The 18,357-nt window shown below is 37.9% G+C and overlaps 1 protein-coding gene across 8 annotated transcripts in view; it reads left to right on the forward strand.

Moving 5' to 3' along the window:
- The window catches only part of AKAP6 (A-kinase anchoring protein 6), a 622,676-nt gene extending 605,688 nt beyond the window's left edge, over positions 1-16,988 (forward strand). For all 8 annotated transcript variants that reach the window (XM_509893.8, XM_016925975.4, XM_054666458.2 and 5 more), the window contains 2 exons: positions 5,376-8,789; positions 13,763-16,988. In XM_509893.8, the coding sequence (XP_509893.4) occupies positions 5,376-8,747 (3,372 nt within the window). In that variant the 3' untranslated portion in view covers positions 8,748-8,789; positions 13,763-16,988. The remainder of the gene's footprint in view (positions 1-5,375; positions 8,790-13,762) is intronic.
- Positions 16,989-18,357: the final 1,369 nt, after the last annotated feature.

Genomic DNA, 18,357 nt, shown 5'->3' on the forward strand with positions numbered 1-18,357 from the left:
CTGATAAACATTGAACATTATTCTTTTTATCCTAATTTCTATTTTATTCTGTATTTTTTCTTGCTGACTCTGAATCCATTCTCTGCTATAAGAGGCAGAGTACTACAAACTCAGAGTTCTCTTAAAAGTTATCTTTCCATTTTCAGAGATGGAAGCAGCTGTTTGTCATTGCTCTTATATGGTTTGTTTGTTTGTTTAGAGACAGGGTATTGCTGTATTGTCAAGCTGGTGTGCAGTGGCATGATCATGGCTCACTGCAGTGTTGAACTCGTGGCCTCAAGCAATCCTTCCACCTCAGCCTCCAGAGTAGCTAGGACAACAGGCACATGCCACCATGCCTGGCTAATGTTAAAAAATTTTTACATTGAGACAGTGTCTCACTATGTTTCCCAGGCTGGTCTCAAACTCCTGGGCTCAAGCGATCCTCCTGCCTCAGCCTCTCAAAGTGCTGGAATTACAAGCACGAGCCACTGTACCTGTCCTGCTTTTGTTTTTGTTTTTATAAAATTTCTACCTAAGTCTAATTTAGGAAAATAATTATGTAACTAATGCTCAGACACTTTGGTTTAGGTTCAGGGTTACAGGGTGCCAAGAAAAGCAGAGTATAGAATGTTGGCATTTCCCCTAGTTTAAATTGATTCATCTATACTGAGGTATATGTTATTTTCTCCCACCTCTCCATTACCCCCTCAAACCTGTGTGTTCTGCTTTTCACCCTGGGGTAAATATGTACACCTTTATTCAATTACAGTTATTGCTGCTTATGTTTTTGTCACTTTTATTTATTTATATGTTATTGTTGTGTTCTACTTTTCTCCAGATAAATCTCTCCTGCCTGGTTTTTGCATGTGGTACTGCTCAATAAACTCCTGGATCTAGAATAAACAGGGGGAGCACATATTACAAAACCTTCTTAAAGGTTCTGCACATTCTGAGTACCAGAAGTTTGACTGTAACATTCAGTTCATCCTAGTCTTTTTGAGATTTTTTAGAAAAAAATCTTTCAAAAGATGCAATTTTTGAAAGGAAATTAAAGGTATCTAGAGGCAGCTACATCAGTTCTCTATTAGGTTATTGTTTTGTAGACTGTCGAGTTCCTTTATCTTTACTCTTTAGCTAATAAAGTATTTCTCATCTCTTATACACACCCACCATTTAAGCTAAAATTGTAAGAAAATCCTGGAAATGCAATCATGGGAGACCTAACTCAATTAAAGCCATACACATGCAGAGGGTATTAATTGAGATGTGTATTACCTGCCACAGCTGGAATCTTGGTTCTTCTTTTTTTGTCATCATCATAATCATTTCTCCGCCACTTTTATTGCTTTCTCTGTATATGTTGTGCTAATATAAATAAAATGCTTCCAAGTGTAAAAATAATAAAATAAACTAGCATTATTTAATTCCATTTGTTTCTTGAGCAGATCTGTATAGCTGTGTGTGTGTGTGTGTGTGTGTGTGTGTGTGTGTGTGTGTGTGTGTAATTATTTATATAATGCCTTGGTTTGGGCCAAAATTCTGTACCCATGCAGCAAGTCTATGAATAGAAGACCCTTGCATGAATTAATTCAGAATTATTTCTGGAATTGCAGGCTGTCTTTTGGAATCTCATTTATTACTCCCTATCCATTTGGTCTCATTCAAATACTCTTAGATTTTGTCTAAATTCATTTAGATTTATCACTATATCAAAGACAGGAACATTGTGCCTTTTAAAAAAAGTACCAAATAGTTCCTCTGGGAAAACAACAACAACAAAAACAAACGTTTGATTAGCTTGAGCATTATTGGTTATGTTGGGCTATCATCAAAGAGAGCATTCAACCAAATAATTTTCCCATCAGTTACATCTTTGTATATGCAAATCTTTTTTTTCCCAAAGAGAACTTTTTTAGTTATATAAATACTCTAACGTCTTTCTTGGAAACTTTTCCCACTTTCTTGCCCCAGGGGTATATTTTATGGTTGAAGTTAAATCCTGAGGAAATGGAGATTTTATTGAAAATATTGACAGAATTTAATCCACAACAGGAAGGGAGTGAGCGAGGGCAGAGTGAGTAGCACTTCTTTAATATGAAAAAATTTAAAGTCTGAAGTGAATGATTTTCTAATGAATCCTGTCAGATATTTCCTGGAATTGCCATACAAGAAATTTTCAGAAATCACAATAAATATAAGAGGTTTATAAGAGCAGAGAGTTAATAAAAGAACAATATTACATCCAAAAGTTTAATCTTTTCCTATGGAAATTTTCCATTCCGACTACAGCTGTTTGTCAGTGTTCCTTCCCCACCACACACACACAGATACCAAAATCCTCAGATGCCCAAGTCTCTGATATAAAATGGTTTATTATTTGCATATAACCTACAGTCATCCTCTCTCTTTACTTTAAATCATCTCTAGATTAGTTACAGTAGTTCATACAATGCCTACACATCACTTGACACAGGGAAAATTTGTTTTTTTTTTTTTTGTAACCGTGAAATTTTTTTTTTACAAATATATTTGATCTGCAGTTGGTTGAATTCATGAATTTGGAACCCATGGATATAGAGGGCCAACTATATTTTATTGAGCAAAGGAATTTTTTCCTTTAGGTGCTGCTATAAATTTTACAGTTTCTTAGGGTTGAATTTGTAAAGCCGTAAAGGCAGCATTTGGTCAGAAAACGACTGTGTCATGGAAGATGAGTCTGAGTTGCAGGCGCCACTTGGGCTTAGCTCCCAGCCCATCTAGATGGCACAATTCCCGCTTCTCCATGTGAGCCCCTAGGTTTGGGATCCTTGTGGAAAATCTGTGCTGCTAAATGTTAAAGTCAACCAGAGAGTTACAAAAAGAGCTCCTTTGAAAGACTAATTCGATTATTTATTAGCACTCTCAGAGTACAGTGTCAGCCAAGATAGTATTTGAAATTAATATACTATTTGATTAGACTGATTGATTGTTCCTACAGCTGAAGATTTTAACATTCGTTAGCCGTACTAACTGGTCATTAGTACTTCCTTTATCAGCAAGCAAAGAATAAACAGAAATTCTAATAAAAATTCATCACAGTGAATGTACTCCATACCTAAGCCACTGTGATGATTGCTGGGTACTAGATTAACTGCTGTAACATGGGCAGTGGGAAAGATTTCTCTTAGAAAACTTAAAAATTTCCCTTAATTAATGTTTAGCTTGCAACTGGACTCTTAAACTTAAGTAGGCTATACAGATAATCTCTTACATACCCAGTATAATAAAGTGCTAATGGGTATTTTATACTTAATGTGTTTGTGTGGTACCCTTTAACTATTAGTTTCAGGAAGGATTGAGGGCTTCTTAGGAAAGTTTTGCTAACATGCTGCAGGTGAAGCTTTTTCCCCACTACTGAGGAATAAAAGCATCATGGGCTGTTTTTCAACCAGACAGTTAAAATAATTCTGACATTAATACAAATATGCTAGCCTGTTATGCTGTGTGATACCTCTGTCTTTCTGCCAAGTCGTGAATCCCTTGTGGTTTTAATAGCAAATTGGAAGGTATGATGTGAAGAAGAGAATGAAGCAGGCAGAGGAAACCCTTTATGAATTGACTCAAGACCACACTAGAGCGATTCTGCATGTATTAAGAATTATAGCTACTGGCTGGATGTGGTGGTTCACACCTGTAATCCCAGCACTTTGGGAGGCCAAAGTGGGAGGATCACTTGAATCCAGGAGTTCAAGACCAGCCTGGGCAACATAGTGACACCCTGTCTCTACAAAAAATAAAAATTAGCCAGGTACGGTGGCACGCACCTGTAGTCCCAGATACTTGGGAGGCTAAGGTGGAAGGATTGTTTGAGCCTGGGAGGTTGAGACTGCAGTGAGCTGTGATTACACTACTGCACTCCAGCCTGAGTGACAGAGCAAGACTGTGTCAAAAAAAGAAATACATATATATATATATATATGGCCACCTAATACTGCCTGCCTTCTCAGCACTTGGCAAGCACTAGCTTATTTAATACTCAGAATGATCTTGAAAAATTGACAGTGCTATCCCCATTTTACAGGCAATGAGACTGTTGCTCAGAAAGGTTATTAAGCAACTTGCCCAAGGTCATGCATATGGTAAGCAGCAAAGTCAGCCCTTCAACCAGTCTGCAAGTTCTAGTGCCATACTCATCTGCTTGGCTACCCTGCGTAAGCATAAGCTGAACTTAGAAGTTCTGTTTGTGTTTCTGTCTGTAGGTGAGCCCATCAAGTTCTGCACTAGATATATATATATATATATATATATATGAAATCTTTCTTGGCTCTAGCATGAATTCAGACAGCTGGAGAGCAAGTAAGGACAGTGAAGGAATTTGAACAGAGTCCAGGAGCCTAGCCAGCTACTGTGTCCCAAAATATGTCAAGCTCTATCTAAACAGAGGCAGAGCCAAGAAGCCCAAGGAAACATCAAGGGTCCCAAGTGGGCAGGCAGAGAGCAGCATAAGGGAATCTGGGCTCCTTCATCCTGGGGTGGTCAGGAAAGTCTTCAAATAATTATTCTGGGGCTGGTGTGGGCTGGAGTGAGAGGTTCCTGTCTATAAGAAATGGGGGAAGGACTAACAGTAGTGAGCCAAGTTAACAAGGACCAAAGTGAAGTCTCTGTCACAGATAGAGACTGGAAAAGAAAGGGGCTGAGAGAACTTTGACTAAGAAATTGCCCTGGAGCATTCAGGGTCTAGGAAGATACAGGTAAGGAGAACAGTCAAGTGTTGCTAGTCTTATGTCTGATTGGGAGCAGGGCCACAGTCTGAAAAGACAGATCCCTGAATAGGAACACAGAGGAAGGGGGGGTACACAGTCATGTGCCTCTGGCCCATGAAGTGCTCTACATGGTGGCTACAACTCTATTTTAAGTCCCCAGGCAAAAGCTGCTTAAAATGGAGAACCCAGGAATAGAGGCAAGAAGGAGTTTGCCATGTGTGGCTGCAGATAGTATTCTACTATGGACTCCAGAACTAAAATAGTATCAGTGTGAATGTACCTTAGGAGATGTCATAGGCTGTACTATTTTTACCTTCATTCACCTGATAGTTTTCACTCTATCCAAGATTCAAAATGTAGATGAATCAATAGGAAATGGCTAATTCCATAAATTACAATTTGACAATAATAATCTTACATTTTCGTCTATGTTATTGCCTTCAGTAACAAATTACTATTGATAGAAAAGCCTCTTTCAGTAATTTCTGGGTGTTATTTCAGAGAGGAATAGAGTTGATAATTAGGCTGTCTTTCAAGTCCATGCTTGGGGCAGTTTTCTTTCCTGAGTCTTCTGAGAGATTTTCAATGGATAAAATTTTCATGCTTGTGTTCCCTAATTCTTCTCCTTTTCTTTTTCTTTCTCTCACACAGGAGACTTTGAATGTGATTGATCCTGGCTTGATGGACCTAAATGGGATGAGTGAGGATGCCCTGGAATGGGATGAAATGGACATAAGTAACAAGTTAATTAGTTTGAATGAGGAATCAAATGACCTTGATCAAGAACTCCAACCTGTTATCCCTTCCTTGAAGCTTGGAGAGACAAGTAATGAGGACCCTGGTTACGACGAGGAGGCTGATAACCATGGGGGATCTCAGTATGCCTCAAATATTACTGCCCCCTCTAGTCCACACATTTACCAGGTGTACAGCCTCCACAATGTTGAACTCTATGAGGACAACCACATGCCATTTCTGAAAAACAATCCAAAGGTCACTGGCATGACACAGCCTAATGTTTTAACTAAGAGTCTCAGTAAAGACTCTTCATTTTCATCTACCAAATCTTTGCCAGATCTTCTAGGTGGTTCCAATTTGGTAAAGCCCTGCGCATGTCATGGAGGAGACATGAGCCAGAATTCAGGCAGTGAGAGTGGAATTGTCAGTGAAGGAGACACAGAAACCACTACCAACTCTGAAATGTGCTTGCTCAATGCAGTGGATGGGTCCCCAAGTAACCTTGAAACTGAACATCTGGACCCACAAATGGGAGATGCAGTTAACGTGTTAAAGCAAAAATTTAAAGATGAGGGGGAAAGCATTAAGCTTCCAAATAGCTCTCAGTCGTCCATTTCACCAGTGGGTTGTGTAAATGGAAAAGTTGGAGATTTAAACAGTATTACCAAACATACCCCTGATTGTTTGGGAGAAGAATTACAAGGAAAACATGATGTGTTTACATTTTATGATTACTCATACCTCCAAGGCTCAAAACTCAAATTACCAATGATAATGAAACAGTCACAAAGCGAAAAAGTACATGTGGAGGATCCCCTGCTTCGTGGTTTTTATTTTGATAAAAAATCATGCAAATCTAAACATCAGACTACAGAGTTACAACCAGATGTACCTCCCCATGAAAGGATTTTGGCAAGTGCATCTCATGAAATGGATCGCATTTCATATAAAAGTGGCAATATAGAAAAGACATTCACTGGCATGCAGAATGCCAAACAGCTCTCCCTTTTAGCTCATAGTTCATCTATTGAGTCCCTTTCTCCAGGGGGTGATTTATTTGGATTGGGCATCTTAAAAAATGGCAGTGACAGCCTCCAGCGAAGCACTTCTTTAGAAAGTTGGTTGACTTCCTATAAAAGCAATGAAGATCTTTTTAGCTGTCACAGCTCTGGGGATATAAGCGTGAGCAGTGGCTCAGTTGGCGAACTAAGTAAAAGAACATTAGATCTCCTGAATCGTTTGGAGAATATCCAGAGCCCCTCAGAGCAAAAGATAAAGCGAAGTGTTTCTGATATCACTCTTCAAAGCAGTTCCCAAAAGATGTCTTTTACTGGCCAGATGTCATTGGACATAGCATCTTCTATCAATGAAGACTCAGCGGCATCTCTAACAGAACTTAGCAGCAGTGACGAGCTCTCTCTTTGCTCAGAGGATATTGTGTTACACAAGAACAAGATCCCGGAATCGAATGCATCGTTCAGGAAGCGTCTGACTCGTTCAGTGGCTGATGAAAGCGATGTCAATGTCAGCATGATTGTTAATGTCTCTTGCACCTCTGCTTGCACTGATGATGAAGATGACAGCGACCTGCTCTCCAGCTCTACCCTTACCTTGACTGAAGAAGAGCTGTGCATCAAAGATGAGGATGACGACTCCAGTATTGCAACAGATGATGAAATTTATGAAGACTGCAACTTGATGTCAGGGCTAGACTACATAAAGAATGAATTACAGACCTGGATTAGGCCAAAATTGTCTTTGACAAGAGATAAGAAAAGGTGCAATGTCAGTGGTGAGATGAAGGGCAGTAAAGATGTAAGTAGCAGTGAGATGACCAATCCCTCTGATACTCTGAATATTGAGACCCTTCTAAATGGCTCTGTAAAACGTGTCTCTGAAAATAATGGAAATGGTAAGAATTCATCTCATACCCATGAGTTAGGGACAAAGGGTGAAAATAAGAAAACTATTTTCAAAGTTAATAAAGATCCATATGTGGCTGACATGGAGAATGGCAATATTGAAGGTATTCCAGAAAGGCAAAAGGGCAAACCGAATGGGACTTCAAAGGTATCAGAAAATCTTGGTTCAAATGGGAAAGAGATTTCAGAGAGTGAGCATTGTAAGTGTAAAGCACTTATGGATAGTTTAGATGATTCAAATACTGCTGGCAAGGAATTTGTTTCCCAAGATGTTAGACATCTTCCAAAGAAATGTCCAAATCACCACCATTTTGAAAATCAAAGCACTGCCTCTACTCCCACTGAGAAGTCTTTCTCAGAACTGGCTTTAGAAACCAGGTTTAACAACAGACAAGACTCTGATGCGCTGAAATCATCTGATGATGCACCGAGTATGGCTGGAAAATCTGCTGGTTGTTGCCTAGCACTTGAACAAAACGGAACAGAGGAAAATGCTTCTATCAGCCACATTTCCTGTTGCAACTGTGAGCCAGATGTTTTCCATCAAAAAGATGCCGAAGATTGTTCAGTACACAACTTTGTTAAGGAAATCATTGACATGGCTTCGACAGCCCTAAAAAGTAAATCTCAACCTGAAAACGAGGTGGCTGCTCCTACTTCATTAACTCAAATCAAGGAGAAAGTGTTGGAGCATTCTCACCGGCCCATCCAGCTGAGAAAAGGGGACTTTTATTCGTACTTATCTCTCTCATCTCATGACAGTGATTGTGGGGAGGTCACCAATTACATAGAAGAGAAAAGCAGCACTCCATTGCCGCTAGACACCACTGACTCAGGCTTAGATGACAAGGAAGATATTGAATGCTTTTTTGAGGCCTGTGTTGAGGGTGACTCTGATGGAGAGGAGCCTTGTTTCTCTAGTGCTCCTCCAAATGAATCTGCAGTTCCCAGCGAAGCTGCAATGCCACTACAAGCAACAGCATGTTCTTCTGAGTTCAGTGATAGTTCTCTTTCAGCTGATGATGCAGATACAGTGGCTCTTTCAAGTCCTTCCTCTCAGGAAAGAGCTGAGGTTGGAAAGGAAGTGAATGGTTTGCCCCAAACTTCCAATGGCTGTGCAGACAACTTAGAGTTTACTCTTTCAAAGCTTGACAGTGAAAAGGAAAGTTCCGGAAAACCAGGTGAATCTGGAATGCCAGAAGAACATAATGCTGCTTTGGCCAAATCTAAAGTTCAAGATCTCTCCTTGAAGGCAAATCAACCAACAGACAAGGCCGCATTGCATCCCAGCCCCAAAACTTTAACCTGTGAAGAAAATCTTCTAAACCTTCATGAAGAACGACATAGAAATATGCATAGGTAGAATGTACCCCCTCCCCAAGCATGAAAATCATCTCACTGAAAGGTACGTATAGTCCTCATGCCGTATATGTATTTAAAATATTGAGTTCAGGTCAGCAAAACCATGGTAGGAGAAAAGGCTAGTCAGAATGACCAGTTACGGCAGACAGTTATCTGAATAAGACATTTAGGTAGAAGAAATGCTCTCAACAATGAAAGTAACTGTGAAGCAAAAGAAAAAAAAAACGGGGAAAATTGACATTCTTAGTGACATTATCTTTATTACATCATTCTGGCAAGAATACAAAATTTGAGGAAGTAGTTGAACAATTTAAGGCCTCAAATTCTTCCATTGAGGGAGAATAAAAAGGTTATCCAAATCGCAATTATACTCCATGATCAAAATGCATGCATAGTAACAATGCTCTCCACTTCAGTTTCCTGCACAGAGAGCTGTCCGTTCTCTTCAGTGCCTGCAGATGAACAATGATTAGGCTAAAGGCCGCATCTCCTGATTTGGCCCTTCCTTTTATGCTTCTGTCTAATGTAACTATCGTCACATTTGCTTCCCCAGTGGAAGACTGTGCTGTCACAACTCCTAATCACGGCCATGTCTAAGGATTCAAACAGGAGGGGAAAGTTGGTGTTAAAGAAGAGGCTCTTATTTATCCACATACAGACTGAGAACAGGCTCAGAAAGCAAATGCAGAGAGAATACATGACAAGTTAATGGCGTTTTCATAAAAACAGAATTTTTGAATTTTGCCTGAAGGTGACAGGCTGATTTCCATCAAATTTTTTAAGAAAGTCATTCCACTCTTCATATTTAATAAGACAGCTATTGATCGATAATTCCAAGATGATGATATGTCTCTAAAAGTGACACAAAGATTCTGTTATTTCCCATTTCTAAGCCCCAGTGATGAATATGCTTTCTCAATCAAGTTTAAAGAAAATTTGAGCTTTCAAATGTGAGAGTCATATTTCACCCAAGTATGAGATGCCTAATGCCACCTCCACCCCCCACTCCAGAAGCTTAATGCCGTCACCTAAACTCGTGCTATAGGAAATGAATTACAGAAGCAATCTACCCTAATTTGTTAACTTATTCAAATAACAGTTATTATACTTAACTATGCTAAAGATTATCTTTTTTGTGGCAGATTGTTTATTTTTTGATGAGCCTAATTACTGATTTTCTAAAAGTAATTTACATTTATTACAAATACATCTTTTAAAATGTGACAGATAAATGTTGTTCCCATAATGTATTATGAAAAAAGTTACTATTTAAAAACACATTATTTAATTTGAAAGATGAATGGCAAACATCATTATTTTTTTTCCTGCAACACCTGTGCCCTAAGCTTATTAAAATGTGTGATTCTGTGTAGAGCTGCTAGAAATGGGGACTAAGGGGGGCATCTATACCATATATACCCTAAAAATAAACTCAGTATGCAAAATTGAAGAAAGGCATCCCACTTACTAATATAGCTCAACTAATTTTCTGTGTTTCAGACTCTATTTACAATTGGCTGCAAGTGAGAACAAAAGTAGGAGAGAGAGAAAGGTGTTTTCTGTGAAACATGTCCACCCTATAATCACATTCTCCATCAGTATGCAGTAAAACTGACCATTAAGGGAGAGTAACTGCAATTCCATAAGCTGCTTCAAAACAAGTTCTATTAGAACCGATTGTACTGCTGGCTCTGCCAACCTCCGCAGAAGGGCTGGTAGAGCCTGGCTGATTTTGTTTTCTGAAAGGGGATAAAGGCTTGAAAGCAACACCACTCTGAGCATGACATCATGTGACTGTGACCCTCAAGTCACCAGTCATGCTGAGATCTGGAGCTCCAGAAGCTCTGGCACTGGAGAAGCCTTTGCGATGCACTCTCCCTTTTTTGATCCTCTGGGAATTTCTTCTCTCTCTTACATAGACGTAGAATTGAAATGAAATGTAAATGATGAGCAGCTCCATCTTTAGACTTGGAGGAAGTGAATGTGATGGTGGATCTGTGTAACCCTCACATTTTACAAGCAGGGACAGTGTCAAACTAGCAGCCAGCCCGTCTGCCAGTCAGCAGTATTTTTTGTTAAGCCCCGGTGATGCCTGGCCTTATCTCGGGCAAAGGGAGAAACAGCCAGATTTTACTTCTGCAGAACTCACATCGCCCCCAAGTGACTTGTTATAGGCCTAGAGCCATTTAAATAGCCATATTTACTGGTCCTATTCAGGACTTTTTTCAGTATCATGTGGACAAAACATCTGGATGCCTGAAATTTTTACCAGACGTTAGCATTGGATAACTGGGTATAAATAGTCACATATTGTTAAAATACTATCAACCAGGACAAATTATTTAATCTCAAAATGTTGACATGCCTTCAGTATTTAATGTCAAGAATACATAGTAAAAATTGTTTGATAAATATGAGGTTTCATGTCTACAAGAGCTTAATTGTTGTCATTGTTCTTACTACAAGTTCAGAAAAAGAAAAAGAAAAAGCTGTGCTTTTTAAAGTCATTTGAAAACCATCAGTTGTGATGCTCTTTTTATCAGGACAGTAAAATTCACCAAATTCCATTTGCTCGGTTTTTTTTTTTTCCAGAACTAAGTTTTCAGATGATGAAATGATTATAATGCCACCCAGAAGAGATATAACTTAAAATAGCAGATAGAGTCTGCAACAGTAACAAAAATGTTTTTCAGATTTTCAAATGTTTTTTATTTACTGTGTTCTAATTAAAAACCCACTGAAACTGCTTGAGAAGTTTTAACATGATCTAACAGTATGCATTTGCACTGATTTCCAGGCATACTGCTGTGCTTTTCACTATTTTCATTTTTGTGTCATGTTTCTATAAAAATAGAGAGGTCAGTTACAGCAAATCACATCAAAGGAAAGGTAACTGGATAGATCCAGATCTTTCTGCCTAATTTGGAGGAAGCACATAATGTATGTCTGGAGTGCCTCCTAGGACCTGCCTAAGAGATGTACTTTGCGCTAATCTTTTTGCTGTATTCTGACAGTTATTTCTTCATAATCCTCATCATAAGCCTCTGATCTTTGATGAATGGTTTAACCCTAAACTTCAGGCTGGATAAATCCCGTGGTATAAAAATTTAACTCATCATATGCGGCCAGTGTGTGCTTTTTCTTTTCCTTTTGGTCTGCTCTAGTGATTTGGGGTTTTGTTTTACTATGTGTGTGTGTATGAGTGTGGTGTTTTGGGGGGTGGGTTGAGGAGCTGTATTTACTTACAGTGCATATATTTCCTTTAGAACTTTTTAGCTTTATTGCCTTTTCTACTTTATTGGTCTGTAAATGTGATAGTTGGTGGCCAGTAGATTTTAGATTTTAGGCAATTACTTGTATTTATGCATGCTCAAGTACACACATAAAGAGTTTTAAATGCTGCTGCTCAGATTTTACAAACTGAGAAAGCTGTAAGAGCAAACATTTCTCATGCACACAGCACAATTCCCATTCTGTTAATTGGATTGACATTAGGTGCTTAATATTTTCCAAAGCTGGTCAACTAGGTTTAAGAAACTACCTTTGGTGATTGTGTATGAATTTTTCACTAGACAATACAGGTATAATCTTATCAAACTTACCTTTAAAATCACTTTAATAAACCAATGTTTTGCTGGATGTGAAGTGTCTTTAAATTATCTGGCACTTCTGAATAACTAGCCCTGCTATGCTAAATGACAAGGATGTTACTGGGCATCACCTATCATCTATCTCACCTCACACACACACACACACTCACACCCCAGATCTGTGCCTCAGCCAATTGGCCTGCCCATTTCCAAGTGGGCCAAGTTGAAAGAATTGATTACCTAGAGAGAATTTAAATGCCAGCATTTAGTAAGACCAGATTTGCCTCACCTAAGGAATCCCTATTCTGTGGCCAGATTTCAAATGAGTCATGTCCTCAGCATTTGAACAATGCACTGGGCTTTCTTGTGTTACTGCATTATTTTACTATACCAAATTTCATCCCATCTGTTTCTGTCTGTCTCCCCCAGTTCTTTATCTAATTTTTCTTCTTTCTCCAACTCCAGCCAAACCACTTTTTGTTAAGGTTTTTCTGGCTCTTAAGTTGAAAGATTGTAGAAAAACAGAGAGCAAGACAAAGAGAATATTCGTTCTTGAAGGACAGTAAAACAACCTGATATGAGACATCAGAACTCAGTTTAAGCCCAGACAAGCAAAAGCCTGCTTTCTTTGAGAGCTGGTGGAGGGGACTTACAATAGTTGCATCCTGCATTGCCTAAACTTGGTATTTAGGTGTTCCTCACATTTGACCAGTTGCTTTTAGCCATTTAGAAATAGGCAGAATGGATCGAGTTTGGAACAAATTTATATCATAGCCATGAGATGTACAAATATAATTGAATCCGTCTCGTTTCCACAATGCTGTATGTACCTTAAATGAAATGCATTACTATTTGAGCTAGAAGCCCCAGTTGTATCTTTTTATAGGCTGAAACACTTAGGATAATCACAATGTTATGAATATTTCACCACTATACAATAGTGGAATTGTTCGATATCATGCATAAAATCACTGCAGGAAGGGTTAAGCCTGAGAGCCTATCAGTTCCCAGTCTGTGGAATCATTGTACATTGTAAATACTTTGCCGCATCACTTGGCATCAGCGGCCTCACATTTTCATATTGGTTTGAAGCTATTTTGATGTTCCAAACTGAGTGCACAGGCAAAAGAGTGGATGACATCCAGAGAAAAGGTCAAACTTGATGATTTTTCTTGTTTTCTTTGAAACCACGTCTTTTAAAAAAAAAAAAATCAATGTATTTTTCACATCTACGCTGAGACTTTTTTTGTCAGTAATGTGAAGCTTGGGCTATTAAAATTATTTATATTTTATGTATCTTTTTATTTCAGAACATTAGCAAGTAGTCCCACAATTGCAGCCTTCAATGGTTCCTCAAAGGGCTTGGTGTTGCTAATGAAAAATACATTTCTGAAACCTTTTCTTGTCACTTTTTTGTTTCTTGTAGATACGCCTGGCTGCAACTCAGGGGTGGCCTCATCCTCCCGCCCTGGGCTGGCCTCTGGTTCCATCACGTTTGTCACTGCCGTTTATTACATTGACTTCTCCCAAGATGAATCTTCCTTCCAAATGTGTTTTCTCCACACGAGCCTTGTGATCTGAATGTGTGCGCTGGTTCTCTTTAGGTGATCGTCTTTGAAGTTCAGCAAAGCTGCTTGTTCTCCCATGGATTCCTGTCCCAAGCTACCTCTACCAACCCTCTCTCTCCAGCTAGACTTTTCTCTTTGCCTCCTCCCTTCCCTTCCACTCTTTCAAGTTCTGCAGTTCACCAACTGGTGATCCATTAAATTCTCCTGTCTAGAATGACCCCCCGCCAGTACTTGACCAATTTCATGTATCAATCTGGATTTTTTTTAACGGTATAATGACTGTGTTTATTGAAAGAGTTTTACCTAAAAAGCCAACATTTGAATTGATTGCAGCATAGAGAAGAAACACTGGTCCTTCTTTCAAAATTAAGCAACTATTAAAAGCGCCATTTTCTTTATTTCATTTAAAAAATAATCTATGCAGCATTTCAAGAAACAACCATATGGTGTTGTATATTATGAACTGGTGACATTCTACTATTGAATTATGTACAACATTTTCATTTTTTATGCTTCTTGAGGTGGTAATGAGAAAAAAGTTTTTTAAAAAAGTGTGCCTTGCTGTATTTCTTATACCATTTATTAAAAAGCTGCTTTCACGGTAAAATTATGTTGGTTTGAAAGGAGGAAATAGCAAGGTTAAGATGTGTGAATAATTTCTGTATATATGTATAACCAAGTACAAACATTGATGTATAATGACAGTATAAAATGCTTTCATGTTTGTGATGTCTAGTGATGTGGAAAATATAAGCCTTAAATCCATTAGATTGCATGGTAATTAAAATTGGCATAATAAACACAGATTATTGGGGGAAAAGGAAAATTAGTGATCTCTTCTACTATGTTCTTTACCAAATTGTTGCATCTGGTTCTGAAAAAGTATAGCATGTAGCAGCTTCCAAACATATTCATATTGCTTAAGAGGCTTAACATTACCTAAACTAGAGACTAGACATAAAGCCTTCAGTTTTCAAAATCTTTCTGGTCACTATAAAGATCTTGGAACAGCAAATGATTAAATGTCAGTTCCCCTAAACCAATAAACATTTATACTAGATTTTTTATTTCTACTTATCATTAATGATTTAATGTTGGATTTCAGGATACCTTGTATGTCTTAATTTATTTTAAATATTTATTTTGAATGAGTTTGATAGAAAGCTAGTAGAAAAGTATAGAAAATTTGACTATTATTTATAGATTTCAGGTATATTTATATGTGTAAAAGAAATTGACAAAGAAATATTTCATCTGGCCTTTACTGACTCCTGTTAAATGCAGTTTTAAATTTATATCGTAACACCTACTTAAGTGCCTGACACAGTAGGTATTCAATAAAAATTTACTGAATTAAAGGATTAAACTAGGTGACATGGTGACATCTATCCCTTTATTTTGACACTAAAACATGGACACAACTAGAAAAAGGTACAATGCAATATAAAGTCACAATAGATAATATATATCAAATTTCTAAAAGGTAAAGAATGTTGTGGGTTCATGCAGTCACAGGAATGACAATCATTCAACAGATAGTTCAGAAACACTTTTTATCTGCAAGGCACTATTCTAGATCCAGAAGATGCAATGTTGAACAAACAGACAAAGCCCTGCCCTCAGAAGGCTGTCCTGCATTAGGAACAAGTGAACACACAAATGACATGAAGTATTTGTTGCAGAGCTGAGGAACAGAGCAAATGTAGTGATAGAAGCGCAATGAGAGAAGCAGCAGTGGGTACAAAGAGGAAGAAGAAGGGCTTGCAGAGAGTGGAAAGTTAGTGGAATATTCATGAAACTTCATTGCAGGGGTAATAGAAGAAAAAGTAAATTGGGAGGACTTAATGAAAGGTCTTTTAAAAAGTTAACTTGGAGCTTTTGTATGTAAAATGCTAGGTAATAAGGACACTTTGTACAGGCTGTTTTGCACCTGATTTTATTTATCATTAGTGCCACGCCAAGATCATTTAGACGATGCTTATCTGTAATTCTACCACTTTAATAACTATTTGTATTTTTATGCCCCTTCTGATCTTTTCCATACATATTTCTAAATGGATAAATTATTCTAGGCTTCTTAATAGGTAGTAATTTGTTCAAAAGCGGTTTTAGCCAGACATCTAGTTGCAGTGTTCAAGAGGATTATGGGGGAAAGAGATTAGAGATAATTGTCTAGTTAGGGGGCAGCTGGAGAAAATAAGCTAAGTTTGCAATAACAGAGTACACAAGTATAGTGGCCCAGGATGTAGTGAAAGAACAAATCCTAGAGTCTTCGAAATTTCTAAGGGCATTCTAGACCTCTGTTGGGATATGGTATTATTTTACATACTGACACAACCTAAATTTTCTTTGGGTAGTAACTAATGTCAAGTCTACATCGACTGGTAAAACATTCAAAGAACAAACTGACAATGATGTTCTACCTAGTTGTTACATGCTCATGGAAGACTGTGCAGTATTGAAAGTATTTGTTAATTATCTGCTTAGTATTAACACTAAATTTGTAGAATGACTTTCAGGTTTGTTGAACAATGCCTTTTCAGGTTGGAAGAAGAAAAATAGCCTCAATCTCCCACCCCATGTAGGCACTACCTCCCCAATTACCCTTAGAAAATGATCACACCAACTCTGCCTACACACTTCCAGTGATAGTGGTTCATTGTCTGTTAAGGCAAACTGTTCCACTGTTGGGCATATCTCTTTGTTAGAAAGTTCTTTCTTAGGTTGCTAAAATCTGCCTAGTACCCCGCTACCCTGTTCTGTCTTATGGAGCAGCCCAGATTATCTTTACTCCCTCTTTCTCATGGCAACCCTGAAGATAATCAAGGCCAGTTACTCATCATCTCCCAACCACTGTTTCCTCAACTGCCCTTCATATGTCATGGTTTTCAGATCCATTCCAACCTGACTGAATGTTAACAGACAGAATTCTTCAAATTAAGGAACTGTCTTCATCATCATACATGTAGAAAAGAATCTGAACATTTAAGTGCGAAGTTTTCTCTAGAAATATATTCAAGATATGTTTATTCTATTATTGTAAATTTCAAACAATAAATAAATAAGAATCCATGACTTCCTTCAGTGGCCCAGTCCAGTGCCTAAGTCATCTTGAATCTTCTCCTTACATCAAATACAAACCTAACCTCTTTCCAAGTAGGGCACTCCCTGTGCTTATTTATTCATTTATTCAGCCATTCAGCAAACATTTATTAAATGGCTACCTATGTGAGGCACTATATTTGGCATTAGGTATATAAAGGCAACTAACACATGGTATCTGTCTCCAAAGGTTTACAGCTTTTCTTCTGAAAGTGCCTTTTGTGTCCTTGAATAGAGTGATTATGACTTTTGTCTCAATTAAATGATGACCTTATTTAGTTTCTGATGAAGTTTCTCTACATTTAAGAAAATCTAGTGAGCAAAACGATATACAAAATCATCTGGATCTGACTACCAGAAAAAGTAAAGTGGTTTTAATTACAGAAAGAAAAATATTTGTTAGATTTCTGGTCACTGAATAAATATGCATCTTATACAACACAGAACAACCTAAATTTAGGGCTTCTGGAAACCTGAGTTTGTTGACTTTGTTGTGTTTGGTTCATCCGGACTAGGTTTCACCCATTCTATAATTCCTAGAAACAAACTAGATGAAAATATCAATGAAATGATCCAGGTCTTTCTTACAAGTCAATTTGCTTTAGCTTCCAAAAGAAGTTGAAATTTTTTAGAATTTTAAAGAAAAACTCACTTTTCAAATGTCATATAATTCTTATATTTTAAATATAAATTGAGCCAACTAAATTTACCGCTATATTTTTTCTACATATTCTTTTTTCAATTTTCATTTTGAAAAAATTCAGACCTATGTAAAAGTTGAGAGTAGAACAAAGATACTTGGTACTCATCCCTCAGGTTCATTTATTGTTACTATTTCACCATATTTACTTCATCTCTGTATACACACACACTTTTTTGTATGATTAAATCATTTGAAATTAAATTGTAGAGTATGATACTTCATCTGCAAATACTTCAGCATGTATTAACTGAGAACATGGGTATTCTTCTACAAGTCTACAATACCATCTTCATACTCAAGAAGTGTAACATTGGCTGGGCGTGGTGGCTCACGCCTGTAATCCCAGCACTTTGGGAGGCCGAGGCGTGTGGATCACCTAAGGTCAGGAGTTCGAGATCAGCCTGGCCAACATGGTGAAACCCCGTCTCTACTAAAAATACAAAAATTAGCCAGGCGTGGTAGCTGTAATCCCAGCTACTTGGGAGGCTGAGGCAGGAGAATCGCTTGAAGCCGGGAGGCAGAGGTTGCAGTGAGCCGAGATTGCACCACTGCACTCCAGCCTGGGCAAGAAGAGTGAAATTTTGTCTCAAAAAAAATATGTAATATTAATACAATAATACCTGATAGTTTATATTCAAGTTTCTCTAA

The sequence above is a fragment of the Pan troglodytes genome, chromosome 15 (genome assembly GCF_028858775.2).
Source record: "Pan troglodytes isolate AG18354 chromosome 15, NHGRI_mPanTro3-v2.0_pri, whole genome shotgun sequence".
NCBI classification, from domain to species: Eukaryota; Metazoa; Chordata; class Mammalia; order Primates; family Hominidae; genus Pan; species Pan troglodytes.